The 26,029-nt window shown below is 48.3% G+C and overlaps 9 protein-coding genes across 9 annotated transcripts; 4 read left to right on the top strand and 5 right to left on the bottom strand.

Annotated features, from left to right (window-relative positions):
• The first annotated feature begins 737 nt into the window (after window positions 1–737).
• On the top strand, window positions 738–4,193 carry BC939DRAFT_448325 (GDP dissociation inhibitor-domain-containing protein). Its single transcript, XM_051555204.1, has 8 exons — window positions 738–958; window positions 1,245–1,628; window positions 1,740–2,354; window positions 2,455–2,562; window positions 2,660–2,783; window positions 2,879–3,064; window positions 3,164–3,360; window positions 3,450–4,193. The coding sequence occupies exons 1-8, from the start codon at window positions 772–774 to the stop codon at window positions 4,100–4,102; spliced, it is 2,454 nt and encodes an 817-aa protein (XP_051413466.1). The 5' UTR covers window positions 738–771; the 3' UTR covers window positions 4,103–4,193.
• Window positions 4,194–10,059: 5,866 nt separating this feature from the next.
• On the top strand, window positions 10,060–11,128 carry BC939DRAFT_448323 (ribonuclease H2, subunit C). Its single transcript, XM_051555203.1, has one exon. The coding sequence runs from the start codon at window positions 10,348–10,350 to the stop codon at window positions 11,047–11,049; it is 702 nt and encodes a 233-aa protein (XP_051413465.1). The 5' UTR covers window positions 10,060–10,347; the 3' UTR covers window positions 11,050–11,128.
• Window positions 11,129–11,160: 32 nt separating this feature from the next.
• BC939DRAFT_448322 (intracellular protein transport-related protein) lies at window positions 11,161–13,723 on the bottom strand. The gene is made up of 7 exons (XM_051555202.1): window positions 13,314–13,723; window positions 12,848–13,110; window positions 12,364–12,712; window positions 12,140–12,262; window positions 11,780–12,013; window positions 11,407–11,638; window positions 11,161–11,285 (listed from the first exon to the last, which is right to left on the bottom strand). Exons 1-7 carry the CDS (start codon window positions 13,385–13,387, stop codon window positions 11,280–11,282), a joined length of 1,281 nt encoding a protein of 426 aa, XP_051413464.1. The 5' UTR covers window positions 13,388–13,723; the 3' UTR covers window positions 11,161–11,279.
• A 76-nt stretch (window positions 13,724–13,799) lies between these two features.
• Window positions 13,800–15,209, bottom strand: BC939DRAFT_448315 (Der1-like family-domain-containing protein). The gene is made up of 4 exons (XM_051555201.1): window positions 14,903–15,209; window positions 14,604–14,768; window positions 14,335–14,457; window positions 13,800–14,235 (listed from the first exon to the last, which is right to left on the bottom strand). The coding sequence occupies exons 1-4, from the start codon at window positions 15,059–15,061 to the stop codon at window positions 13,915–13,917; spliced, it is 768 nt and encodes a 255-aa protein (XP_051413463.1). The 5' UTR covers window positions 15,062–15,209; the 3' UTR covers window positions 13,800–13,914.
• Window positions 15,210–15,268: 59 nt separating this feature from the next.
• Window positions 15,269–16,199, top strand: BC939DRAFT_448313 (Prefoldin, subunit 4). The gene is made up of 4 exons (XM_051555200.1): window positions 15,269–15,399; window positions 15,560–15,682; window positions 15,795–15,862; window positions 15,968–16,199. Exons 1-4 carry the CDS (start codon window positions 15,391–15,393, stop codon window positions 16,161–16,163), a joined length of 396 nt encoding a protein of 131 aa, XP_051413462.1. The 5' UTR covers window positions 15,269–15,390; the 3' UTR covers window positions 16,164–16,199.
• Window positions 16,200–18,772, bottom strand: BC939DRAFT_448312 (uncharacterized protein). The gene is made up of 5 exons (XM_051555199.1): window positions 18,137–18,772; window positions 17,768–17,916; window positions 17,353–17,489; window positions 16,946–17,244; window positions 16,200–16,831 (listed from the first exon to the last, which is right to left on the bottom strand). Exons 1-5 carry the CDS (start codon window positions 18,371–18,373, stop codon window positions 16,577–16,579), a joined length of 1,077 nt encoding a protein of 358 aa, XP_051413461.1. The 5' UTR covers window positions 18,374–18,772; the 3' UTR covers window positions 16,200–16,576.
• On the bottom strand, window positions 18,089–20,054 carry BC939DRAFT_125589 (uncharacterized protein). The gene is made up of 3 exons (XM_051550026.1): window positions 19,676–20,054; window positions 19,349–19,445; window positions 18,089–18,353 (listed from the first exon to the last, which is right to left on the bottom strand). The coding sequence occupies exons 1-3, from the start codon at window positions 20,008–20,010 to the stop codon at window positions 18,348–18,350; spliced, it is 438 nt and encodes a 145-aa protein (XP_051413460.1). The 5' UTR covers window positions 20,011–20,054; the 3' UTR covers window positions 18,089–18,347.
• A 946-nt stretch (window positions 20,055–21,000) lies between these two features.
• On the top strand, window positions 21,001–23,379 carry BC939DRAFT_448297 (NADH dehydrogenase flavoprotein 1). Its single transcript, XM_051555198.1, has 4 exons — window positions 21,001–21,162; window positions 21,518–21,857; window positions 22,096–22,229; window positions 22,318–23,379. The coding sequence occupies exons 1-4, from the start codon at window positions 21,135–21,137 to the stop codon at window positions 23,235–23,237; spliced, it is 1,422 nt and encodes a 473-aa protein (XP_051413459.1). The 5' UTR covers window positions 21,001–21,134; the 3' UTR covers window positions 23,238–23,379.
• A 10-nt stretch (window positions 23,380–23,389) lies between these two features.
• On the bottom strand, window positions 23,390–25,306 carry BC939DRAFT_502181 (uncharacterized protein; the record flags this gene model as incomplete). Its single annotated transcript, XM_051560257.1, has 4 exons — window positions 23,390–23,768; window positions 23,894–23,952; window positions 24,061–24,325; window positions 24,423–25,306. The coding sequence occupies 4 exons, from the start codon at window positions 25,304–25,306 to the stop codon at window positions 23,390–23,392; spliced, it is 1,587 nt and encodes a 528-aa protein (XP_051413458.1).
• Window positions 25,307–26,029: the final 723 nt, after the last annotated feature.

Here is a 26,029-nt window from a genome sequence, read left to right as displayed (position 1 = left end):
TCGCATCTTGTCAGCAAGGGATGAATGAGCCTCGATGGATTATAAACAGTGTTCTTTAAACTCAATTGACCATGTCTAAATAGCCTGCTATTTTCTCCTGGGAGTTTCTATAGCGGAGGACTCACACAACCATCGACAAGGCGGATTGGATATGGGAAATAGGACGTATCTTTGGATGTTTATAGTGTTTTCGAATAAGGACTGAAGCATAACAATGGGCGAGACAAGTACGCAGTAAGCCTATGCATCGCAATGATAATGGCGGCCGAGGTATAAAAAGAACAGGGTATCCAGGTCTGCTCCCTGATCCGACACCCGTCATCTTTCCCCAGTCATTTCATAGTCCCCCCTATATCCAATCTCACCTTCTTTCTCTCTCTCCGTCCAACTTCCACCCTGTCTATTCTTTATCTATCTATCCATCTATTTCCTTCAATCTATCCTATCTGTTTCTCTCTCTCTCTCTCTCTTTTCTCTCTCTCCTATCCTATCCTGCGCCACCAATTCGTCCTCGATTGATTGGTTGATCTGCCCACACATCCAGCAGTGTAGAAACAATAAGAAAGCGATCACTCTCTCGATCTGCACACAGCCAATTGACTATCGGAAACATCCCGTCAACGGCTGTTCCAACAGACCCTTTTTACATTAGCAGCAGACGCGGTTTGTCAGTCCATCCCCCCCCCTCCCCGCGCAAGCTTCTCTCTTTCTCTTTCTCTTTCTTTCTTTTTTTTTTTTTTTTACTCATTCACAGATCACCATTCAAAAGAAATGCTTCTGCATCTCCAGCCAGGACCCTCACTGCACACAGCAGGAGCATCGCCCTCGTCAGCCCCAGCCTCCACCTCCGCCTCCACTACAGCAACAGCGACACCGAACCAGGGACTACGAGGCAGTAGGGGAGTGCCTCCTCCACAGGCGACTGAACTATCCGCTGCACGTGGACTGTCGAGTGCGTGTAAGAGAGCCAATCTTCTTTGTTTCTTTGTGCAGTGCATGGTATAGGTGCTGCAGTGCTGACAACTCCAGTGCCCTGCCACTGTTGTTTATCGTTATCATGCGGGACAGTCCATGCACCCAATGGTCGTCTCCTCCCTTCTTCCCACATCCTCCCACGACTGCCTGCCTGCCTGCCTGCCTGCCTGCCTGCCGCCTGACTGTGCATCTGATTCGTATTCACATTCCTCTTCTCTCTCTTTCCCTCTCTCTCTCTCTCTCTTTCTCTCATCAATCCCTTCCCACAGCTCCATCCCCCTCGCCACTACCGTTGATCCAAGAGCAGGAACGCCTCCAGGACACCCAACAGCCCCTGCCGATCCCCGTCCCCCGCAAACCAAGGAACAGAACCTCGCCCTCCACCTCCCCTGTAAAGAAACCCATCCGCTATTCCTATTCATTCATGGCCGATACCAACTCTCTCGACACCACCGTCTTTGACGCCATCCTCCTCGGCACCGGGTTCACGCAGACCATCGTTGCCGCTGCCCTCGCTCGTGCTGGTAAGACTGTCCTGCACCTCGACGAAAACGACTACTATGGTGGCGAATCTGGCGCATTCGGATTCCGTGACCTCCTGACCTGGGCAGACAAGGTCGCATCCACCTCCTCTGGCAACTCTTCCAACGAAGGTACTTTTTCTTTCTCTTCTTCATTTATTTGCTCGTCTCCTGTGGTCCTTAAGCAAAGGTACCTAACACTATGTTGATCATTCTTTCTGATAAAATACGCGCATTGAATAGGGGACAAGGACAGGATCGATTTCGACAAGTTGGTCGCCAGGGCCTATAATCATGTCGAGGTTCAGCTCTACAAGGAGAGCCAAAAGTCCAACGACGCCACCGTTGATCTTGCCTCCGTGCTTGCATCCCACAAGGACGCATCAGTAGAGGATCGAATCACGGCTGTTGAGGAGCACATCACTGCTTCATATCCCGTCAAAGCCCTCACCAAGGAAGCTAAGGAGGCCATCCACACATTGGCCACATGGGCGTCGGCCCCGGAATCGTCAGCGACTGCAGCTAATTTCAAGGCTGTGTCTGTGTCTCAGATCCATTCACTGGAGGAGTTCATCAAAGCAACGCGCAAATATAACTTTGATCTCTCGCCAAAGTTGCTTTACTCGCGTGGCCCGCTGACCAACCTGCTGATCTCGTCGGGGATTGGAAAGTACCTGGAGTTTAAGCTGTTGGAACGTACGGCCGTCTATGAAGCACTCACGGATAAAGTCGAGATGATGCCAACATCCAAGGAGGATGTCTTTGTCTCGAAGGCACTTTCGTTGAAGGAGAAGCGTCTGTTGATGAAGTTTTTGCAATTCGCAGTCGATTACGAGAACCAGAAGGAGGTCTGGCGAGGTATGTTGCAACAACGTGTGATAAGTGGCATCTCACGGTCGAGCAATCACTCCCAGGCCTTGCTGAAAACTGACTCCCGCTTGCTTCAATTGAACAATAGACTACAAGAACGCGCCGTTCACGCAGTTTGTACAAAGTGCATATGGTTTGACAGACAAGGTCCTCACTGCAGTTGTTTATGCTATTGGCTTTGATGGAAACGACAATGGTACGCAGATTCGCTTGCTTGTTTTTGGTGGCGTCGGCGTTATGGTCCCTTTGTATGGCATGTTGCTGATAGTGGTGTTCTTTTCTCCAAACGATAGCTACCACCGCGGAGGGCCTCAAATCTGTCAAGGTGTATCTCCAATCCTTGGGCCGCTACGGCAACTCGGCTTACCTGTGCCCTCTCTATGGCGTGGGAAGTGAACTTGCACAAGCGTTCTGCAGGTAAGGGTATGGTCCATTGGCTCCGTCGAATTTTTTGAGAGCATTATTACCATTACGCTAACATGCTTATGTTCACTGACAAAAAAAAAAATTAGAGTGTCCGCGGTGTACGGCGGTATCTACATGCTTCAGCATAAGCTGGAAAAGCACAACGTGGACAAGAATGCCAACCAATGGAAGTCTGTCGTCGACCACACAGGCCAGACCCTGCAGGCCAACCAATTGATCTGCACCCGCGAGTATCTTTCCACAGACATGGATGCCTATATCGAGGCGAGAACGTATGTGTTTTTGATCTCTTCTCGTAATATCAAGTCGCATGTTGGCGTCCTTCTGATCAAAACTAACATGACGACTCTATCTCCTCTCACGCTTTACAGATTGAACAGGTCATATGTGTCACACTGCATACTGGTCACCGACCGCTCTGCGTTTGGCGAGACTACACTGTGTAAAACTCTGTTCCCTAAGGAATCATTGGTCCTTAACCCAGGAGAGACCTCTGTCCGCAAGAACGAGCACACCATCTCGGTCTTGCAGGTCTGTGGTGGCACCATGTCCTGCCCCAATGATCGATGTAGGCATCTTGTCTGTGCTTGTATTTGTTCGGCAAAGCGGATCGTTTCATAATGCTATGGCTAACATTCCACGCGTTGTTCCAAATAGTCATTTTGTACTTCTGGGCAGAATCTGATTCATCAGACAATACTGCTAAGGAGGAGTTAACAGCCGCTATTCGAAAGCTGGTTCATATTCCTGGCGATGATTTGTCCCTTAAGGCACCTGCCTTTGAAGGCTCAGACGCTGTTGCAGCAGATACCTCGGCGCCGCATAATCTTGGGGAGGCCCCACCACAAGGGGAGGATCAGCCTAGGATGAGTCTGGATCAGGAGCTGGACATGGAGCAGGTGCGTGAGGAGATTCTCAAGGCGGAGAAGAAGCTGTTTGAGGAGAGCGAGACGAATACCCCTGTACCATCTCGCCCGACCACGCCAGCAGCCGGATCAAAGCCGCTCTCGAAGGCGTTCCAAAAGTCGAAACCATCGGCGTCGGTCTCAACCATGTCTGCGATGGCACCACGGGCACTGTTTTCGTTGTTCTATAAGCGCACGACTTCATGGCCGCGCGTGCCTTACCCCATTGGCTCTGAGAAGCTGACACCATTGCCAGAGAACTTGACGGTATTGAAGCCGATGAACCACAGCTTGGACTTTGAAGCGGCGACAGAGGAGGCGAGGGCGGTCTTTGAGACACTGTGCCCAGGTGCCGAGTTTTTGCCACCAACGCCTGATCCAGAAGATGGTGTCTCTGGATACTAAGATGTAAGATAAGGCGCGTAGAATAGCTACTCGGGCTAATTGTATTGTGGATGTTGTTGTATTAGAAAAAAATAAAACAGTCGATGAGACCATACAACGAACACTCTTGATCTTATTGAAGATAAAGTTGGTGACATCAACGCACAGACCAGACACTGCCGTTGTGACGCTCCTGATTGTCGTTCACAGCGTTGATCGATTCAGATGAAAGCATAATTCTAGAATCCTTTATTTTATGTAGATTGATAGTAATAAATACAAGTGTAGATCGGCAGCGGGAGAATATAAGTGTCGACTCTCTATAATATATAACGTTGGATGCGTTGTTGTTCTTCTTTAGAACTTGACCTTGCCAAGATCAAAAACCTCATAGTCGGCAGGGTAGTTGCCCTTGGTGAACTTGCGCTGCGAGGCGACAACGATGTGGTAGGTGCCCGAAGCCAGCTTCGTGGGCGCAGCAGTGATGTTGGCGGCCGAGGTCAAGACGAGACCATTCCAGACCCAGGGGGTGAAGACAAGCTCTCCTTCGTCATCGACGTTCTTGACACGACCCTGGGGTCCGACAGCGTTGCCGATGTTGGCAGAGTGGACGTATCCTGCAAGCTTATTGGCAGCATCGTAAACACGGATCTCAGCAGAGGGCGAGTGCGAGCCAAGACGGGTCAGGATGGCGGGCATGGTGCTGTTCATGTCAAAATTGCGGACGCCCGTCTGGGGGAGGTCAGTCATGTTGCCGGAAGTAACATCGAGTGCGACGAGGGAGGGGAACTTGAGGTCAGTGTCCATCATAGGAACCTTGGAAACATCGCCCTTGAGACCGGTGTAAGGGACGTGGACAGTGACACTGTCCTTGGAGGCAGGGGTGGCGAGGATATAGCCGGAGTAGAGTGGGAACTGGTTGGCCTTGCCGGACTTGGGCTCAGCGAAGCGCAAAGTGATGATAGCAGACTTGCCAGCGGGGAGTTGGATCTTGCTCTGGGAGAAGGAGACGGAGGCGTAGTCGGCTTCAGTCTCGGGAGTAGGAAGAGGAAAGGTGTTACCCTTGGGGTAGGAGTTCAGAGCATCGGCGGGGATGTGCGACATGGTATAGGTCTCCGTCTTTTCGCCGCTGTTGGTGAGGGTGATCTTGACGGTCTTCTGGAGGTGCTTGGTATCCAGGAGGTCGATGTGGTCAGGCGAGATCGTGGATGTGGTGGTAAGAGCATTGTAGACGTTGATCAAACCAGCACCCTGCTTTACAACAGAGGTGTAAGCCTTGGAGCCAGTGTCCCTATGGATTGAGGCCGTATTTTTGAAGAACTTGCGAACCTCGTCACCGCGAAGCTTGGTGTTCTTGTATTGTTTGAAGAGAGCATGCGAGCCAGCAAAGTAAGGGGTAGCCATGGATGTTCCCGACAGAAGAGCGTATCCGCCCTTGGCAAGGGGGTAGGTTGAGAGAATGTTACCGCCAGGAGCGGCAAGATCGGGCTTGGAGCGAAGATCACCATCCAAACCGAAGGACGAAAAGTCCGAAGGAGCACCACCACCCTCGATAAGGAAGTTGGATGCAGATTTGCTCCAGGTCAGGGGAGCGTTGGGGTTCTTCTTGTACTGGGCCACAAGCTCATTTCCAGCCTTGTTCTCAATAGATCCCATGGGAAAGTCGGGGTTACCGCCCAAGCTGGCGATGCCGAGAGGGGTGGTCTGGATCAACATGCCAGCAGCACCAGCCTTCTGGGCAACGAGACCACGAGCGCCAGATTTGCAACGCGTAACATCACCGAGGACGAGGACGACTTTGCCCTTGACATTGAGGCCGTTGTAGGAGGCAGCATCACATCCGTCGGAGAGAGTGCCGTTCTTTTCGAACACAGGCGTCAAGGTCGCGTTAGAGATACTAATGACCTTACCCCAAGCCTCCGAAGGAGCGTAGGGATGGGAAACATCACCATACGTGAAGGAGTTGTAGAAGCCGTAGATGTTATCGAAGGAGGCGACCGAAGAGGAGAGGTCGCCGAGACCAGTGTCCGAGACCATCCAGACACCCTCGGAGCCGTCATTGCCGGCAGCGGCGGCCAAGGCCATGCCATTGGCGACGAGCTTGTCGCCTAGAACGGCCTGAGGGTTGGACTTGTAGGCGGAACCGCCTCCGAGGGACATGTTGATGATCTAATGAAACCACCAGAAAAAAAAATTAAAAAATTAAAAAATGACCGTTCGCATGAACAGTGACTAGGGACACGAGATTATGCAAGAACCTAATCTCTGGTGCAAGGACCACTTACATCCATGCCATCATGGAAGGCCCTCTCCATTGCGGCCATGATAACATCATCGCCGGACTGACCCTCGCATCCGAAGATACGGTAGGCACCGATAGTGACCTCGGGTGCGACACCAACAAAGGGCTGCGGAGGCTTGGGAGTCGTCTTGATGTCCAAGGCATTAGCACCGATGATACCAGCGACGTGAGAGCCGTGTCCTTGACAATCCCTAGGATCCGCGTCAGGGACGGGCTTGTTTGAGCCCGTGTAGTCATCACCGACGAAATCCCAACCATAAGCAACCCTGCAGTTCTTTCCCTTATTTCCAAAGCAGCCAGCATCGGCGCCCTTGGCAGCGAATGCAGGGTGCAAATAGTCAACACCAGTGTCAATAACTCCGACCTTAACTCCCTTGCCCGTCAACTTCAGCTTCTCGTGAACAATATCAACCCCGGTCATATGATGGAGCGAGACGACTTCAGGGTCTGTGGCATTCTTCGTGGAGGCTCGTGTCTTGGGGATAGAGTGCAAGGTAATGGGCCAGACGTTCTTGATGCCTGGGAGCGAGGCGAGGGCATTGCCATCGTGATCAGAGTTGACGTTGATGGCAGCACCGTGGAAGATGCTGTAGGCATTACGGACTTCGTAGTCGACGCTATGGGCCTTGAGAGAAACATAGGCGTTCTGGTGTTGGATTTCCTCGTTGTACTCGAGGATGAAACCGCCGGGGACAATCTTGACCGAGTCGGGGCTAGCGTGGTATTTACCAGCAGAGACTAGGGCCGCTGCGGAGAAGGCTGAGAGGATAGTGGTGACCTTCATGTCTAGAGCGTGAGCTATTGATGGGTTTCTAAGGCAATTGAAATATATCTATGTGCGTGAAAAGGTGATGGGGATGGGGAGGATGCTGCGGGGTAAGGAAGAGGAGGGAAAGCAGATGAAGAGGAGAGGATGCGGCGGCAAGATGTAGAAAAAGATACAGAAGAGGAGGAGGAGGGGGAATATATATATGCATGCGAGATCGAGGAGGGAACGTAGTAGTCCACAGAAAGGGAAGCTCGAGTGGCAGTGACGATGACAACAAGCCCATTCTTTATTTCTTTAGTTTATTGTGGCATGTTGTGTTGGATGTGCGTACCAACGGATCGCAGGGCATAAGGAAGAGAATTAGCAATCGTTTATGGAACCAAATGTTTCCGAGAATGGGACGCAGATAAAGATAGACAAGACTGGACTAATGGACATAGAGTTCAACCTAGGGCGATTACCTGCTGCAAGCGATGCAAACATCAGGGCTGGCCTAAGGCTGTTGTCCCACCACTGCCACTTCCATACCGAGACCGGGCTGGACTAATAATAATACTTCTTTTCCTCCCTCCAATAAGCACACAACCCCGGCTGGCCTTCTTTTCTGCCTATCAAAAATATTCACTTCGCCACATCCAAAGCAGAAGAAACTTTTTTTTATCAGCCCAGTCCGTCGTTTTACTTCTTCATTAAAGCCAGGCTTGGAAACGATTCAGAGTGAACGCACCGCCATATCTATTTCTCTTCCGGCTGCAGTCGAAGACATAAATAACCAAGACATCTTTTTTTATTATTATTTTCTACGCGTACTTCGAGCCAACAGCGTAGGCTGGATACAACAAAGGAATCACAGATCAATGCGTAATGCGCTTAAAACAAAAAAAGTCAATGGTGTCGGCTACAATAGGTCTTTTGTCCAATGGGAACCTTTCCGGCAGCTCCTTTTTGGCTGCATCACATTCATCCTAGTTCAGATGAATGTCGTTTTAGCCGCATTGCAAGAGGGCCGCCGTAGTACCACAGCACAGGTACGTTCCCCCAGAATCCCTTATCTCATAAACGGTTCCCAGGGATACATTCAAGTAAACGGCTTGAGATAAATGAAGCACAGAGATTAATTTATTTACTTGTACAATGAGCAACGCACAAGGTAGGTCGAGGGGGGGAGGGGGGAGGGGTCAGTCTCTGCCAAGAACATGATAAAAAAACAGGTGGCCAATCGATGAAAAAAGGCAATGTGCAAGGGTCCATTTAGATCGATATCATTTCACCCTGAAAAAAAGGAGTAATTCCTTTCACAATCTCACTTGCGGATCAGATCTTTTTGTCGTTGGAATGACAAGGGAGAGGGGTATGCTGAGGCTGAGGGACTAGGAGCAGGCTTTGAGGGGAGTCTACACATTTTTTAATCCTGTCACCCCCTGGCGTATAGTCTATGCGTGATGAGTGATGTGAACGCAGCAAAAAAGAACGAAATAAAAAAAGGTGCTCTTGTCCAATCAGCACTGCCGAAGCATGGGAAAATGAGATCGCGCCTCCCTTACCCAGGGCTGAAGCATTTGTCGCCATCTCCTGCTTCAGGTCTTGCTGTTATTGCGACCCCGATTTGCTGCATGTTCATCTGGACTTGGAAGGCGAAATATTGAAGACGACAGCTGTACATTCTCATGCCAGCTACAAGGGTAGACAGGCAAGCAGAATCCAAGCGACGTCTTTGATATGAAAATGGCTACATGGTGCCCCTATGCGCATATGGCCTTGCCCTGAAATCGGGATACACCATCTCTGGTGGATCCAGAGTACGTAACATTCCCTGGCGCAAGTGTGGGAACAAAAGATCAAAAATGACTAGATGCGATCTGTATATGGTTTAGTTCGCTATCGTCATGCTCCAGGAACCCGTGCTCTATTATTTTTTAGAGATGGCGCATCATAATTGTATATACCTGGATGCAGGTACCTGCCTGCAACAGCATTGCTAACATCGCACACGATTCGTTGGATGCGATTGGGCTGCCGGACTTAGAGGCATACCCTTGATCTGACTCAAACCTACTGACCTTGAATGATAAATCGCTGGCTGTCCAGTCGGGGTCGCATCCTGGTTGGGCAGGGAGGTACCTATCTGTGTGTCCTCAGTCCCTTGCAGCAGCTTGAAGAGCGCCATGCGCACGCGGGCGCAGGACTGAGAATGAATAGGGTACATGCAAGTGGACTGGATACCAATAGATGGACTTGTTTTGGCCCTTCCAGCCCATGCATCTCTTTATCTCCATTACACTTTTGACGCGAGATTAGAAGTCTGGAAGTAGTCTAGCAAACCGATCAATGAGAGTCTTGTTTCGACGGTTCGCGTGGGCTTTTGCCTTGAGTCATCATTTCAGAGATCGGTAATTATCCTTTAAGCCGTAGTACAGTGCACCAGTCTACCTGCTGACAATGGGGGCATTGGCTCAGGTAACGCTGTATTCTGTGTCTATTTGGATATAAAATACCTTAAGACCACGCGTCTGTCTCACTGCAGGGATTATGAAACTTCTTTATATTTGCTAATGAAAGGGTCTTTTGAGAGCGAACCCCTGGCCGTTCATTTCAGGAAATTATATGCCGATAGCACGGCTGGAGGTGTCAAACAGGCTAGGAAATGCAGTATTTGGTGCCAAGGAGCGATGTGTCCGTAATCCCATAGCGCGCCTTCGCATGCGTCTCTTAATATTCTTCGAGAGTACGTCCGAGGAGTTACCTTTTTTGCTATGTGGGTGTATGTGCTTACTCACTTAACCTCTCAGCTGCAGACTCTAGCTAAACTCGTGGGCTGGCTTACGTATCGAGATCTGAAACGATCCTTGGCAAGAACACCCCTCTGGAGCATGCTGACAACATAAGGAAAGCAACCACTAATAACCTATGGAGTCCACCAGTACCGAAACATCTGATAGCCAACATTGGGATGCCCCATGTTCGTTTGTCGGTATGGTATCTGTTATGAGCATTTTATGATCTGAGCTGGCTTTCGAAGCACAGCTGCTGTCCACAAGCGAGCAAAACCTTAAATGATGCCTGCTGTTTAGAGAAAACCGTTTGAAAGAAACAACAAACGCGCCATCGTCTTTCAGGAGCTCATTCCAGGAATCTCAGGACCTAAAATCGCCTTCTCTTTAGTAGTACCGAGGACAAGGAATCTGATTTGACGAGATGGAATCAGTCCTCGAACAACCCGTGGCGGCCCTGCCGTCCTCCGCACACCTCGATCAGACATCTCTGCATCTCTTGCCGTGCGGGATCCACCACGACGGCAAAGCGAATATCCAAGACTACTTCTTTCTTGTTGACGGAGCATATCCTTCCTCCATCAATGGATCTTCTGCTACAGTGTCTGCATCAATAGCTCCGAGTATGGCCCCCGAAACATCGTCTTCATCAACAGAATCAACTGTTGTAGCGACCACGGAAACCACAGAGTCCACGGACACCATCACCGGTATGACTACCACGACCGTCGTCTCAGAAACCACCTCCACCTCCACTAGCACAACAGCAGCAACGACTACATCCGTGCCCGAGGTCTCGTTCCGCGGCCGGACTCTCAAGGGCACTGTGATCCCCGTTCCTGAAGGCTACATCGGCACCATCTACAAATCCTACGATGCTCCTGCCGCCGCCCACGCTCAGAAATACAATCGAGATGAGGACGAAGCCATGGATGAGGACCAAGAGTATGAGGCCATGCTAAATGGTATGCAGGAGGAGCGCAAGGCCTTGAGGACCAAGGCCCAGTTTAAGGAATTCATGATGTGGGGACATGATGAACAACCGACGTTGCGGTCAGAGAAGGTCGTCCGTGCGATGCAGTGGTTTGATATTGCCAAGGTCCTGCATGAGCCCTTGATGGGATAGAAAAGAAAGTGGCAAGGTGGAGATAGTTCGTCTCCGTCCGTTAAGAACGATGTACATTAGTTAACAGTAAATCATGTTGAAAGTCAATGCTTTGCGTCGCCATACCGATAGTTCATTTGTCTATCATAGCCGTATTTTATTTATTGTTATTATTATTAATGTTTTTATTGTTATTAGAGAACGAAGAAAGACGAAACGCTTGTTCGTCCATCGCCCTGGCGCGCACAGCTTTAAAACTATCAAAAACACACGAAAAGAATGCGTTAAAAAAAAACACGTCAGTGAACCTGAACAACCCATCATCCCAGCAACATCATCGTCTCCTTTGCGGACAAAATGTATTCCCCTCCTACTTACTCTGATCTGATAATTACCCGCCTTGGTCATGTACCGGACCCACTTTACAGACTGATAATTACTCTTCTCAAACACCTTCAAGAACCGGACCAGCAGACCCGAGGACGTGAACATCAGTACATGGAAATCCATCGAGATCGGTGGTCGAGACCACGTCTTCTTGTGCGTCATCGCCGTCAGATCCGCCTCTGCCGTCAGCATGTATTCAGACTGGCCTTGGAATCGTGGGATCCTAATCGACAGCGACATCAGCGGCAAAAAAAAAAAGACACACCACAAAGTATTAGCATTCATGATAAAGTCCGTTTCAAGGAACACAATAGTGAGAGTAAGCAACGAAGATCCGAAGAGATAAAAGAAATCAGGAACGTACTTCCAGACGATGGAGTTCTCTGCAGGGACATATTTGGCTTTGCCCGCCGAGGCCGAGCATGTCACGCCTGCGGTATTGAGCGGTGTCGGGATATTGAGCACCACGTTGCTCGCATTCAGCTTCGACGAGAAGTTAGCCTTGATCATGATCCGGTATTCAATTTTGGATTTCCCAATCTCAACCACCACTGGGTGGACCTTGAACGGCAGATTGATGTTGTCGGACGTGCGGTATCTGTTGTCAAAGCCAAAATCAGATGTAACGAAGAACGGTTAGTTGGTCGTTGTTGCCATCTACCCCATGACAAGTCTTTTTTTTTTTTTTTTCCAGACCATGTACAGGATGAAGGGTTATCTTTACCGCATGAGCTCAAACTCGCCATCTGGGGGTATAAAGCTGATAGTCCGGTCGCTGTCAAACCTGCCCAGCTTGACACACTGATGGAACTGGCAGTCGTCAATCTCGACCGTATTCGAAGTTCGCCTATCATCATGATGTTAAGGGCATCCATACATTAGCACCTCAGGGTATCAAAATGCAAGTCGAGAGGCAACGTTGGTATACCACTAATTGGTGGCCATTACCTTCTGTTCGTGGGATCCTTCTCCAAGAGGACCTTATCATTCAATCCGAACTTACATTCGGGCGTACCCGACAAATAGGCCCTCATCATTACCTGTCCCGCCACATCGGCCCTCAGTACATTTCCCTGGGCACTCAGCAACAGATTCACGGACTCGATCACATCGATGAAGGCCTCGTTCTTTCGGTACTTCACATCACTTCGCCTCCAGGACGTTGCTCCCGTCGCCTGGATCGTGATCCGTGCGGAATCCTCCATAATCGCCCGCTCGGATTTCACAGATTCGGTCGTGATGTACATCTTGAGCGTGTCCGTTTCACTGTTCTGGGGGTATCCGAAGTCCAGCACCTCTGTATGGTACATGGCAAATAAGAAAGAAAAGAAAAAAGACATCTTAGTACACACTCAATTGAACTCACTAAAAAAAACAAAAAAAAATGCATGATAGGACTCCTGCAGATAATTTAATCCAGTCCATAACATACCATCGAGTAACTCATAGATGACCACAAAGTTAGCCTTGACGGCCTCCTCATCCAACTTTCCAAAGTACGAGCGCCCGATATTAATGACCCGATAACAGAACTCAAAGATCAACGCCGCATTCGCGTTCCATTTCGTGAGTGCCACAATATACAAGTTCTCGTGGCGGACATGGAAAAACGAGGTCGAGCCGAGGGTGATGATTGGCGAGCGCACGTCCGTGTTCGAGATCACTTGGATACGGAAGATGTCTGCGATGGAGCGTCTAGTAGCGTTCCATAATTCCCACAACAACATTATCAACAACAACAATAACAGCAACAAAATAAAAGATCACATCGCAGCGGAATAGTAAATAGGTAGGGGAAGGCGGGGGGTGCCTGGTCAGGTTGAATTGTTTTTTTTTGTTCTTCCTAAGGAGCACAGCCGATAGCAATACTACAACAGCTGGAAACACTGAGGGCTTACTTGAGGTCATGGCGGTAAAGTCGAGAGATGAGAACCTCACCCTTCTGGTTGTAGATGAAGAATGCGCTGATCATGACTGAATGAGTGTGTCGAGTTGTCCTCGTCGCTGTGTGCAATTGGGCTAAAAATATCTCGCGCGTTCCTGAATTGCGCTCCTGAAAATAGAAACCAAGGGCCCTAAGAGTTGCAAGCGTCCTGGGGTAGCACCGCTTCCTCGTTTCTTTTTTTTTTTACGAATAGCGAAATGGATGTGATTCAATGTGTTGCGGTTGCTTTCAGAGAGAAATGAAGGAAGGAACAAAGAGAAGGAGGGAATGCGACAGGAAGGGCAAAGGAAAGATGAATGATGAAAGTGATGCATGAGAGCGAATGGTCTCACAAATGAAGAATAAGGTTTATGAAAATGAAATCGTACCTCATCTCTCCGCCCAACCGTCCCCAATTGCTGGAGCAAGAGCAACACGAAGGGTTGATCTTCTCCACAAACAACAACACGCCAAAAACGTGTAAACAGATTATGACGGAAAAACAAAAGTACTATGGTTTATTTATCCTGACAATGCTAACAAGAAATAAGGATCAAAGATCCCACGACCATATCTTATCCAAGCCGATTGCCCTGACCCCACCGATGACCCGATGCACCTGCTCCTCCTCCTGCTGCTGCTGCGGCCGGAGGCCGATACACATTTGCCGTTGCACCACTGCCCGTAAATCTTGCTCCAGCGACTTCTTGAGGAGGCAAAAACCTGTATAACAAGGACGGTGTTGGAATCAGCCGAGGCCCACCCATTGCTGGATAGACATGATCCAAAAAGTAGTACAGATGCGCAGACGCAACTCCAATCAGCATGCCCCATGGGATAGCTGCTCCTGAGAGGACGAACGTGTAGGCAATCAACACCCATGGAAAATAAACCGCCTATTATAAAGAAAGTTGAATAATGGCAAAAGTGCAGTCAGTACACATCACCAAGGCGAAGAAAAAAGACATGGACAAACTCCATGGTCATGTACGTACCTTGAACTGGAACCCAAACATGAAGGACACTATCCTCTCAGAATTCGACCGGGACCACAGATAGATCACTGCAATCAACACGGACTGAAAAAGGATGATAATGTTCATGTACGACGATACCGCCTATTCGCATCAAACCGAACGCAAATTTAAAGTAATAAAAAAAAAAAAAAAAAAAAAAGCAAACCCCATTAGTACCTCAGCATTATTGAAAGGCAGCGTCCCACAACGTCGTGTTTCTCAAAAAGAAAAAGTCCATCTCCACTTACGGCAGTGACCAGGGAAGTAAAGATGACGAACCATGCATAATCTGCAGTCCGGCCCGCAAACGTCGTCGTCTCGAGTTGGGATCCATATGTGTACATAAAGTAGAGGTCAAACAACATGTTGAAGTTCAGGCCCGAGATGAAGCAGGATGTAAACAGTCGATGAATCTATTTCAGAGTCGTATAGCATAAAAAGCACATGCATTTGTAAGTAACCATTTCCATCCTGATTTTGTCGATTGAATAACAGAAAAGTACATTCAAGCTGGGATCATAAGAAAAGAGGAAGGAGTTATCCGTACCTGAAACTTGTAGACAATCAAGGACCAGTCCAGATAGACAAGCCCAAATGGGATGAATTTGAGGGCCACACCGACAGAAATTAGGATCGTGGCAGTGAGCATCGTCCGAGTAACGACCGGCACGCTCCTGTAGGCCGCAAGTAGCTCGTTTTCTGCCATGATTGAAAATATATGTCTTTTTTTCCCGAGCTATCCTTTGCTGGTTTATGTGGAGCGAACTGTATCCTGCGCTTGAGAGTGTTGAGGTTGTCGAGATGAGAAGAATTGAATGCGAAAGCGTAAGAATGGAAAGAATAGAGATTTAGGCATTAAAAAAGAAAAGAGCGCGACCACTGAAGGTCAATAACGTGTGCAATAGGCATTCGCCCGACCTTTGAAATGAAGCCTACGTCACTGAGATTCAGCTAAAGCTTGGAAGGTAATCAAGCACGTCTTGATCTCATCACTTCAAACAAACCAGCGGCAACTACCACCTACAAGAACCGACCATGCGCATGGTATGAATGCAATTTAAGAAGCACCTCCATGGAGTAGGACAAGCAAAGGACACTTTTGATAGCGAATCCGTTGACCAGGAATACAGGGGCACTCAACATCTGTTTCACGCCCAGTACTCATCAACTTCATCCTTTTCTTTGACCACAACCTGTGGTATAGCTTGAAAAAGACGAGGAGGAGGGAGATATCCAGGTCTCATGGCAAGATCAGCAGAATATCAACACATTCAGTAAATACAACGCCAAATTCCAGGATCTGGAGGAGTCCTATGAAGCCAAGAAGGTGATGGATTTCGACATACTCTGTTTTTTATTGAAGCACCTCGATTTGGCTGGCTTTAGGTCAATAATGAACTGACAGCGTCTTTACGGGCTCCCTTTGCAATACGATACAGACTGAGAAAGAGTACCTCGACGATCTCGCATCAGAGCTTGAATTGGCCGACGAGGACGAGCCCGTCAGGTATGTCCTTTTTAAGCCAATGCCATTTGCTGCTCGATGGCTCGATGGCTGATTCGACCACACAGGGAACAGTGGGCTAATTGGTTGAGCCAACTTTTACTTTAGATACCGCATTGGCGAGACATTCGTATCATTGTCGCTCGAGGCTGCACAGGAACGGATTTCAAAAGCACAGGAAGAGCTCGATTCTGAGATCTTAGTCTTGAAGACGCAGATGGACGAGGCGGTCGAAAAGATGGACGAGCTTAAGAAGGTGCTCTATGCCCGCTTCGGCAACGCCATCAATCTCGAGAAAGATTAAAAACCAGAGCCACCTTAGCTCGACTGTATCATTCAACTCGTCATATTGGGATACTTCTTTATTGGTTTTTTTATTGTTATTTGCTGTTTTTGTTGTTTTTGCTGCTTACAAAGGATTCTTTTTCATTTTTTGCTACGTTATGCATGTCGTTTGGCGTGAAAGGGTACTTTAAAATGTTATACTATTCGCTTCTTTCTTCGATTGCTCTCAGCATGGCCCGGCCAGCAATGGAAAGTCGAAGGGGGCTACTGTGGATGTAGCCACAATTTGGCGAAAACATAAAAAAGGAAAGATATAGATGCAAATGTACGATTCAATTACAATAACTGGCCGCGAATCGATGGGCGCCTTCCTGCTCCTCGTCCTCCGTTTCTCGTCTCGATTCCTCCAACTTGTCGGACTCCATTTGACATTTAGGATGTGATCATGCCAGAGGAGCCGCTCATGGACCGTTGCTGCTGATGCATCATGGATGACGATCTTCTATTGACTTTGGAGCTCAAAGATGACTTGTTCGGTGATCCTGACCGTGATCCTGGCCGTGATCCTGATTGGCTATTATGTGGTGAGGATCGAGAAGAGGGTGGGACTGTCGTCGAATACGAGGGTGGTGGTTGCAGGAGAGGGGTAACCAAAGAACGGCATGAGACCAGTCGTGCTTCCAGGGACTAGTAGCATTGTAGATTATAGGAAGAAAAATATCCGCGTTAGTAAAAATCCTTCGTGTCCTTGCAGCATACGGCGGATAGGGAAAGTTGGGCATCATGTCCTCGTTTCCTTACCTTGACGCGTCCAACCATTTCCTGGACCATTTGGACAGGGTTCTGATGCGGCGTTGAGAATCCCGATGTACCATTGGGCCCTCCGGCTGCCGAGCGCACCATGCTTGGGGAACGTGATGCACCACTCTTGGCCAATCTTGCGCGGATTGAGGGCATGGCTTCGTGGCTTCCAATGGCAGATAACTTACGCTCCCGTTCTGAAAGGGAAGTTGTGCTTCCAGTGATAGAGCTGACGCTTGCTGCTGAACCACCCAGTGTCGCCTGATTCGATCTCATCACAGCCAATTCCACATTCGCATCTATTAAGAGAAATTCAGTAGTTAGATCAAAGTCTCGCTGAAAAATATTGCTCACGCTCAGGAGATGACCAGTAATTTGATCCGCAACTGTGCAAAGCTGTAACTTACCTCGCAGCTCATCCTTTAATCTCTGGACTTCCTCGGTCAATACAGCCTTGGCAGCCACTTCGTTTTCCATCATTGCCACCTTTTCCAAAGTAACATTGTACTTTCTCTCCGTTTCTTGCAGTGACCATTGCGTAGCCCTACGTTGTGTCGATAACAAGTGATCGTGCAAATGACAATAGCATGATTAATGAATGGCGGGCGGGCAAAACTTTTCCTGCGTTATGGTGGGGCTGTTCACAATCAAATGTCAGCGGGCAATTGTCAACATAAAAAGAAGACTAAACAGCAGCCAAATCGACGGCTAATAAAATGTCATGTTGCACAACACATGTCTGTGATGACATGGGCGCACCCTGACAACGATGGACCCATGAAATATTTCAGAGCCAAACTTGAAAAAGGGCGCCATCATTACCTTCCAGTACGCTCCAGGTCGTCGTTGTTCTGTTCCAGTTCCCGTTCCTTTTTGATAAACATCTCTGTCTGCTGTCTCGACTCCTCGAGTTGGCGCGTCAATTGATTGATAGTCACATTGGAATCCTTCAAGGCCTGATGATATTTTTCCTATACATCCAAGAAGCAGATAGAACAACGAAAGCGCCCTGTGAGTCATTGGTCTTGAAGTGTATGAGGGGGGACACAGCAGCGATGCGTTATTATGTCATTTTCGCCTTGGCTCCCCCTCTTTTGCGGCACTGGTGTTGAAGTCCATTACTGCGTGAAGGATCTCGCTGTCTGTCCACTAGTCTACATAGTGGCAAAGATATCATTATTGGCGCTGTACCTTCCACTCTTCTACTTCTTGTCTCTGGGATTCGTTGCGAATCTTGATCTCATTGTATCGTCGCTCTGTCGAATCGATCTCCTTCTCCAGCTCCTCTTCAAGCTCCTTGGACGAGAGTTGGAATTCCTCAAGGGCGTATCTAGTTTCTGCCAGGTCTATTTCAAGTGTCTCTGCATGCTTCTTGTAATATTCCAGTTCGTCGTTGATATTGTCAAAACTGGGAGGTGTCGAAGACATCGAGCAAGGATAGATTAGAGACAAATAACCGGTCGCGAGGCAAGAGAAGTAGGAAGACGGAAAATAATGAATCAAAAGTAGCACAAGGAACGAAGAATACACAGGCCAACGTAAAAACAGAAACAGACAAGGGAATGCAATTCAGGATAGGAACGGATAACCAGGAAGAAAATGGGCAAAAACAAGAAACAGAAAACAAGCAAGACGCAAGGAGTTCCCATAAAAATAGAGCGCACGAGGCAGTAGAAGAGACATTGTCGGGGTCAGCCGAAAGAGCAGTTCAAGTTTTGTTATCGTAGTGAGCACAGTCGGGTAATTGGGTTCAAAGAGGACGAAGCGAAGTGCATGAGCAGTCGAAGTGAGGATGGACAATGGAGAGTACAAACAGACCGTGTTAGTTATTCTGAGGATCATGAGTAAATGGTCGAGCAGCCCTTTTTTGATTCCAACCGCTCATTCGCTTCCTGTCTCCTGTTGTCATATCGTATGCTGCAACTTTGTCCAGCACCACTGTTAATAGCAGTAATGATGGAGGCTGTCGCTTGCGTCTTTTGTTGATGTGTTTTGCTGTTTATCCATGTTGATCCTATAGTTGAACTGCGGCTCTTTACATGCCGATACTTGTTGGGTACAGGTGCATAGCGCCTTCAATTCTCCTTACTTTTTGTTTCCTGAACAAAGGGTCGTCCTTGTCTCTTAGTCTCTGGTCCATGACCCATGTTCTGATGAGAGCACAATGAAATATTAGCCGGTGCTGTTGGTGCTTTTTTGTTACCGAGGGCTCTCAAGAAGTCGGGTTGGTTGGAGAGAGATTGGTGGCACTGAATGCACTCCGCGTGTAGTATGGTTGTAGGGTATCGGTTTGTATACGAGTTCCCATCGTGCTTGTTCCGATGTTGTCCTCAATGTTCGCCCCGATCCTTGTCTCCTGTCGATCTATACTGGTTCTGCTGCAAGGGTGTCCGCCTTGTTTACCTTGGTAGTTCTTGTGACATTTTGACAGGTATACTTGAGTTTACTTGAAGTCGTCTGAGTTTCTGTTAGAGGATCAATGGTGTATCTGTGTATCTGGCTGGTGATAGTGAATGGTAATGAAGGTCAAGGTCAGCACAAAGGTATCTCAAGGCGTTTTCTTGTTGTGGACTGCGGGGTGGATGGGATGTAAGGGGAACTCGATCGAATGATCAGCCAGAAAAAGGAAGAGAAAAAGGAAGAGAAAAAGGGGGTGATGGAGAGGAATGGGCTGGGGTTGCAGCTGGCTGACTGGATGGGGAAAGCTGAATGAATGGGTGGTTGACTGACTAACTTGCGACAGGAATGCAGGGAAAAGGAAACAGCAGCCCGGGAGTGACTGGAGTGGGGAGAGTGCGAGAGTAACCCAGGAGACAATAAAGGAATGGGGCAGAGGCGGGATATATGGTAGATAGGACACAGAGAGGGATCGTACGAAGCAAGCTTTGACGAAAATAGGCAGTTCCGCAGGCTTGGTTTGAGGGGTGGAGTGAAGAGAAAGAGAAGGCAGAAGTGTAATTGGAAGTATATAAGGGTGTATGTGTGTGTGATGTGGGTGTGGATATGGATAAAAAAGAAAGAAAGAAAGACAGAGAGAGAAAGAGAGTTAAAAAAGACATGTACATGTATTCTGAAAGAAAAGATATTTCCCGACAAAGTTGACACTAAGGACAGAAGTGAATGAATGAATATAGAATTCACCCAATGACACCCACCACTTTCATTCCCCCCCTTTGCTCCCGTCCGATCTATCTGGTAATTGCTTTCTCACTTCCCTCAATTAGACATCGACCAATGGGTCCGTAACACAGCAAACCGAGGCGGCACTCTATTATTGAAATGGGAGGCACAGCACTATCCGTCTATCCATTCAACTGCATAACTCTTTCGCATCGCATGAGCTCGTGCGGGAGCGATCTTCAACTCAGAAAGAAAGAAAGAATAGAAAAAAAAGTTATCGTCGTCATTGTACGTTCTACCTGTCTGTCTAGCAATTGTCCCTAGTTTTACCACCAACCAATATATTCAAATTATGGCTCTGAGTGTATTCATCCTTGCAATCCAATCCATCGAATCTGTCTGCATATGTCTCTCTTTTTTTTCAGTCCCTTCTCCCGTCCGTCGGATCGAACACTTTCTTACCAGCTGCTTCCTCTCTCTCTTTCTGCATTTGCATACCCCATGAACAAATAGAACACGAGCAGGATAAACAGCGGAAAAAAAAAATAACTATGCATATAAATGTAAGGGAAACAGGGTGCAGCAAACAGCAAACAACAGCAAGAGGACATTTGTGCATCATCCGACGCGCGGAAAAGAAGAAACGGGCGGATGATCTACCAAGCTGCTATAGGGTCCATCTGGAATATTCCTCGTCTTTACGGCACAAACATGCTTTAAAAATGGTATTCGCCATAGTAATTGACTTCAATTGAACCTGGCACCCTTAGTATCCATGGAAGAAGGATTATGGTAAAAAGAACTCAATACGACAATCAGGGAAACAAAGGTCAAACTTAGATATAGTTAATGCTGCTTCATACCGCGAAGACGCGGTGTCTGACTATGGTTGTCCATCTTAAGTAGCAGTAGTTAAGGGGTAAAATAAGTTGACGTCATCTTCATCTTTTCGTGCTAGGCCCGTGTGAGCAAGGCTCGGCAGTTCGCCTTCATCGTAGGCGGATCCGGATCGTGTTCGTCGCTTCAACTCTCCACTCCTTCCATTAACCCAACACATACACATACAGCTATGTTGCAGTCAATCGGCGTCTCAAAGGGTAATCATCCTCATTCACTTCCCCATTGCCAAGCGCCAACCAGAATCAGGACACTTGCCTGCACAACCGAACAGAATTCCGAGCTCGGAGCTCTGCTCCGGATCATACAGATCATCAATGCTACAAGGACTAACCTGGCAGCAGACAATATCTGAAGCGACGCCTGCATATACCTGATCAGTCTGTCCATGTCAACTGCATCCTGGGGTTCTGATACCGAATAGTGTAGCCGCATTGACCCGATCGCCATTATACCCCTGGAAATACTTTTATAGCGGGGGTTCTAACCGCATTCTCTTCATCCTCTCACACACCCCACCACCAACTGTCAATTGAATCAATATAACTACAATAGCCCTTTTGGCCAGCGCGCGTCAGGCACGTCCCCATATCACCAGATCCGCTGTCCGCGCTTTCGCTACCGAGGCACCCGTCCCACCTGCACCACCCGCCAGGACTAGCTTTGGCAACCTCAAGGACGAGGACCGTATTTTCACCAACATCTACGGTCGCCATGATTTCAAACTGAAGGGCGCACTTAAGCGTGGAGACTGGTACAAGACTAAGGAAATCTTGCTCAAGGGCCACGATTGGATCATCAATGAGATGAAGGAATCTGGTCTTCGTGGACGTGGCGGTGCTGGTTTCCCTTCAGGATTAAAGTGGAGCTTTATGAACAAGCCCGCGGATGGCCGGTAAGAATCTCATTTGACTCTCGCTACTAGGATTTCTCAAATACAGGAGGAACACAAGGACAACACCGGAACAGTATTCGAGAAATGATCGGATCATGCGCAAGTGCGATATCAGTTGGATATGGATGGAACCACATCGTTTATGAACAGCGCGTTCACGCAGTCGCCCAATCGCCTGCTAAATGCTTTCCCAAATGGCCCTCTAACCCTGGACTTTCGTTCGACAAACCTTTGTTAGTCCCCGCTACTTGGTTGTTAACGCTGATGAGGGCGAGCCCGGTACCTGCAAGGATCGCGAGATTATGCGTGGTGACCCCCACAAGCTGGTCGAGGGATGCCTGGTCGCTGGTCGCTCCATGAATGCCAACGCTGGTGCGTTATTGGAACTACCTCAACGGCGTTCATTTGCTCTGATCTTACGTGAACATGCTTTTAACATTGCTTTTTGTTGTCTCCTTAGCTTATATCTATATTCGCGGAGAGTTCTATAACGAGGCCTCTAACCTTCAGATTGCCATCGATGAGGCGTATAAGAACGGATTGATCGGCAAGAACGCTTGTGGATCTGGATACGACTTTGATATTTACATTCACCGCGGTGCTGGTGCATACATTTGTGGGGAGGAGACAGCTTTGATCGAGTCAATCGAGGGCAAGGCTGGTAAGCCCCGCCTGAAGCCCCCATTCCCTGCTGATGTCGGTCTTTTCGGATGCCCCACCACTGTCGCGAACGTTGAGACTGTCGCCGTCGCACCCACCATCTTGAGACGCGGTGGCAAGTGGTTCGCTGGATTCGGTCGCCCCCGCAATGCTGGAACAAAGCTGTTCTGTATCTCGGGACATGTCAACAATCCCTGCACAGTCGAGGAGGAGATGTCGATCCCTCTGAAGGAGCTGATCGAGAAGCACTGCGGAGGTGTCAAGGGCGGTTGGGACAACTTACTCGGAATCATCCCTGGAGGATCCTCGGTCCCAGTCTTGCCTCGCCACATTTGCGACGATGTGCTGATGGACTTTGATGCCCTGCGTGATGTCCAGTCTGGCTTGGGAACTGCGGCCGTTATCGTCATGGACAAGTCGACCGATATTGTTTCGGCCATCTCTCGTCTCTCTGCCTTCTACAAGCACGAGTCTTGTGGACAGTGTACACCATGCCGTGAAGGTACCTCCTGGTTGGCTAATATGATGCACCGCTTTGAGTACGGCCAGGCTCGTCCTCGCGAGATTGACATGATCGAGGAGCTGTCTCGCGAGATTGAGGGACACACCATTTGCGCCTTGGGAGATGCTGCAGCATGGCCTGTCCAGGGATTAATTCGCCATTTCCGCCCAGAGCTCGAGGCCCGCATGGCGCAGTTCAAGAAAGAGGCCCAAGTTTAGGTTTAAGGGGACGAACAAGCATAAGGGAAGGATAACGGAAATAGTACAACTGGGAAGGCGAGCAAAATGAAAGATAGACATTATAACTGCAGAAAGCTTTTTTTTTTTCGACATTAAGAAACTATTTTTTTTTTACACTTTACACATGGTATTTATTCCACATGGTCATCTTCATTGATATTGCCTAACGGCAGATCCAAAAGGTCAGCGTCGTCCAGCTCCTCTAACAAATCTAGCGCTCGATCCTGCTTTTGTGGAGATTCGCTTGGCTTTGCGTCTACTGCTTCGCCCTCAACTCGATTTGTGACCAGCTTTAATTTTTCATCCATGTCAACCCAATGAAAGGCTCCACATGTGCGTCCCTCATTTGAACCAGCTGCATAGCACATGTAAAAGTACCTGCCGTAGTTTGCCTTGTTTTTGAAGACACAGCGCAACACCATGGCGACACCACACTTGCACACCGGTGTATCCTCTGGCGTGAATCCCTCACGGCGTAACCGGAATGTGATATTGATACGAGCCATGCCACTATAATGGAATGCATGCAGAGGACAAGGTCAGTAAGTCAATAATTTTGTCCGCAGCTTTTCTTTTTTTTTTTTTTTTCTGAAAGAGAGGGGTGACCAAAGGAAGGAATGTTTAGGATAGTTTACCTAATGGGATGGGGTGTCACAGTCGCTTGAGGTGGTACATCGTGCTTCCATTCTTCTTGCTACAATTCATTGACAATGGTATTAAAGGACCATATCCGCGTCAGTTTAAGAATCACAGCTTATTTCCTTCGCCTGAGGTTTTTGGAAGCAGGAGCAGGAATTCTTACCATGGGAGGCCACATTATACAGAGACTGTTATGCGGCAACGCAATGCTGATCAGTTGGCCCGCCGTATCTGGACGCTTAGCATCAGGCACGACCTTTCGAATCCGAAAGAAGCGTGTCGCTCCAAGTGTAAGAGATCCAATGGTCGGCCTTGGTCCCAAGTATGTCAGCTTATCAGCATGCCACCCAACCGACTCTTTCGAATGTGCGTAGTGATTGGCCGCAGCGACGTTACAGTCCCAGCTACCCTGAACCTCGTATGGATGTCTATTGTTCGAGATAAAAGAGCTTACTATCAGTGCCTGCCATCCTGCACATGAGCACAAATATCACGGTCGCATTCCCACTAGTCACTGGTCCATACATTGTCCGCGTCTTTCGTAGTTCGTTCACAATCCGGCGCACAACCGCCTTGGCCTCATCCATCTCTGGCAAAAACCGTCTCGGGGGATCCTGTTTCATTCCATTATAGGTCCACTCGGAGACCTCCTCCATATCATTCTCCTGCTCTGCAAAATACGAGGTCTTGTGCGGGGATTCAACCATCCGCTCGAAGAGCCACCACCGATTCCGATTCCATGTTTCCGAATCCTTCAACATGGCCCGTAACAATCGAGTGGCCAGATCTCTATCCAGTACATTGAAGATGAGCGTACATGGACAATGTTTTGTAACGTCTTCGGGCTTGTAGAGGGCCAGGGGTTTGGGTGCTCGGAATGAGGAGGATGAAGAGTCGTTCAGTGAGTCCTTCCAGCGGAGGCGGTCGTTCAGGAACGGGAGCGGTATGGTTGGTTCTTTCAAACTTGAAGCCTTGATCTCTGTGTTACTTTTATGGGGTGCTGAACTGGATGATACATTGGTGATGGAGGGCGCTGAAGAGGGCAGAAAGGCGGACAATCGAGGCTGGATCAGCTTTTGCCTCTTCCTCTGTGAATGGTCGTCACCTCTGCTCGGATTATTGAAGCTGCTCGGATTATTGAAGCTGCTGCTCCTGAAAAACGGTACTGAAGTAGTCTCGAGTGGCGATGAAGATAAAATAGACGAATCGCTGTTGATGCTGAGAATCAATGGTATGGCCTGCTCGAGATCTCCCTTGGCATCAGTGAGGGCCCGCTGTAAGATATCTTCAGAGGTAGACTCAAAAATCGAGAACAGCGTTGCCAGTTTAAAATCCCAACCATCACAATTTTCATTGTCTATGTTGCCATAATCTTTGTTGTTACAAGGCGTTGCAGGTGTGATGGGCATGACGAAGAGAATGGAATGAAAAGAGTGTGAGGCTGAATGAGTGCCAGTGAAGTGGGAGACAGTTGAATAAAAACGCCACCAATTTTAAGGGGGACAGTTGGATGAGCAATTGACATATCAATTGAAGACCTGCCAATTTGGTTCAACACGCCTTAAAACTATAGCAAAGATGCATTTTATCGACTTTTGTCAACTGAATTGAAATATATAAGGGATGTTATTCAGTCCATCTTTATTTCTGCTTGGACTTACGGATCACCAATCGTGCTGCTTTTCGGGGAAAAGTGAGAGAGGGAAAAAGTGTGAGGATATAAGGTAGGGTCACCGCCATCACAAAACTGAATAACACCCCTTATATTTTCAATTCAGTGGAAAAAATGCATTATTCTGCAAAAAGGACTGTGACGATATTTTGCAAAAAAGATCCAAATTTACATTACAGTCGAAACTCGTTTTTATCGCATTTTCCGCGCGCAAACCTGCAATAAAACCTTAACTGGGGATTGAATTGAACCTCTCTGAACGAGCTATTCTAAAGCCGAAAAATACAGTCACATGTTCAGTCACATGTTCTGCCTCAACCATACCTCCTCACGTTGCATTCTACATTCCTCAACACCATGACTACAACCTCTCCCCTAAAACGACAGTACGAGTCGCTCTCGACCCATGTAGCGGCGACAAGCAAAAAACAAAAACCAACTCCTCAACACCTTCCTGCCA

The sequence above is a fragment of the Gamsiella multidivaricata genome, assembly GCF_025024155.1.
Source record: "Gamsiella multidivaricata strain RSA 2152 chromosome Unknown BC939scaffold_24, whole genome shotgun sequence".
NCBI classification, from domain to species: Eukaryota; Fungi; Mortierellomycota; class Mortierellomycetes; order Mortierellales; family Mortierellaceae; genus Gamsiella; species Gamsiella multidivaricata.
This window is presented reverse-complemented; position numbering and strand designations above follow the sequence as displayed.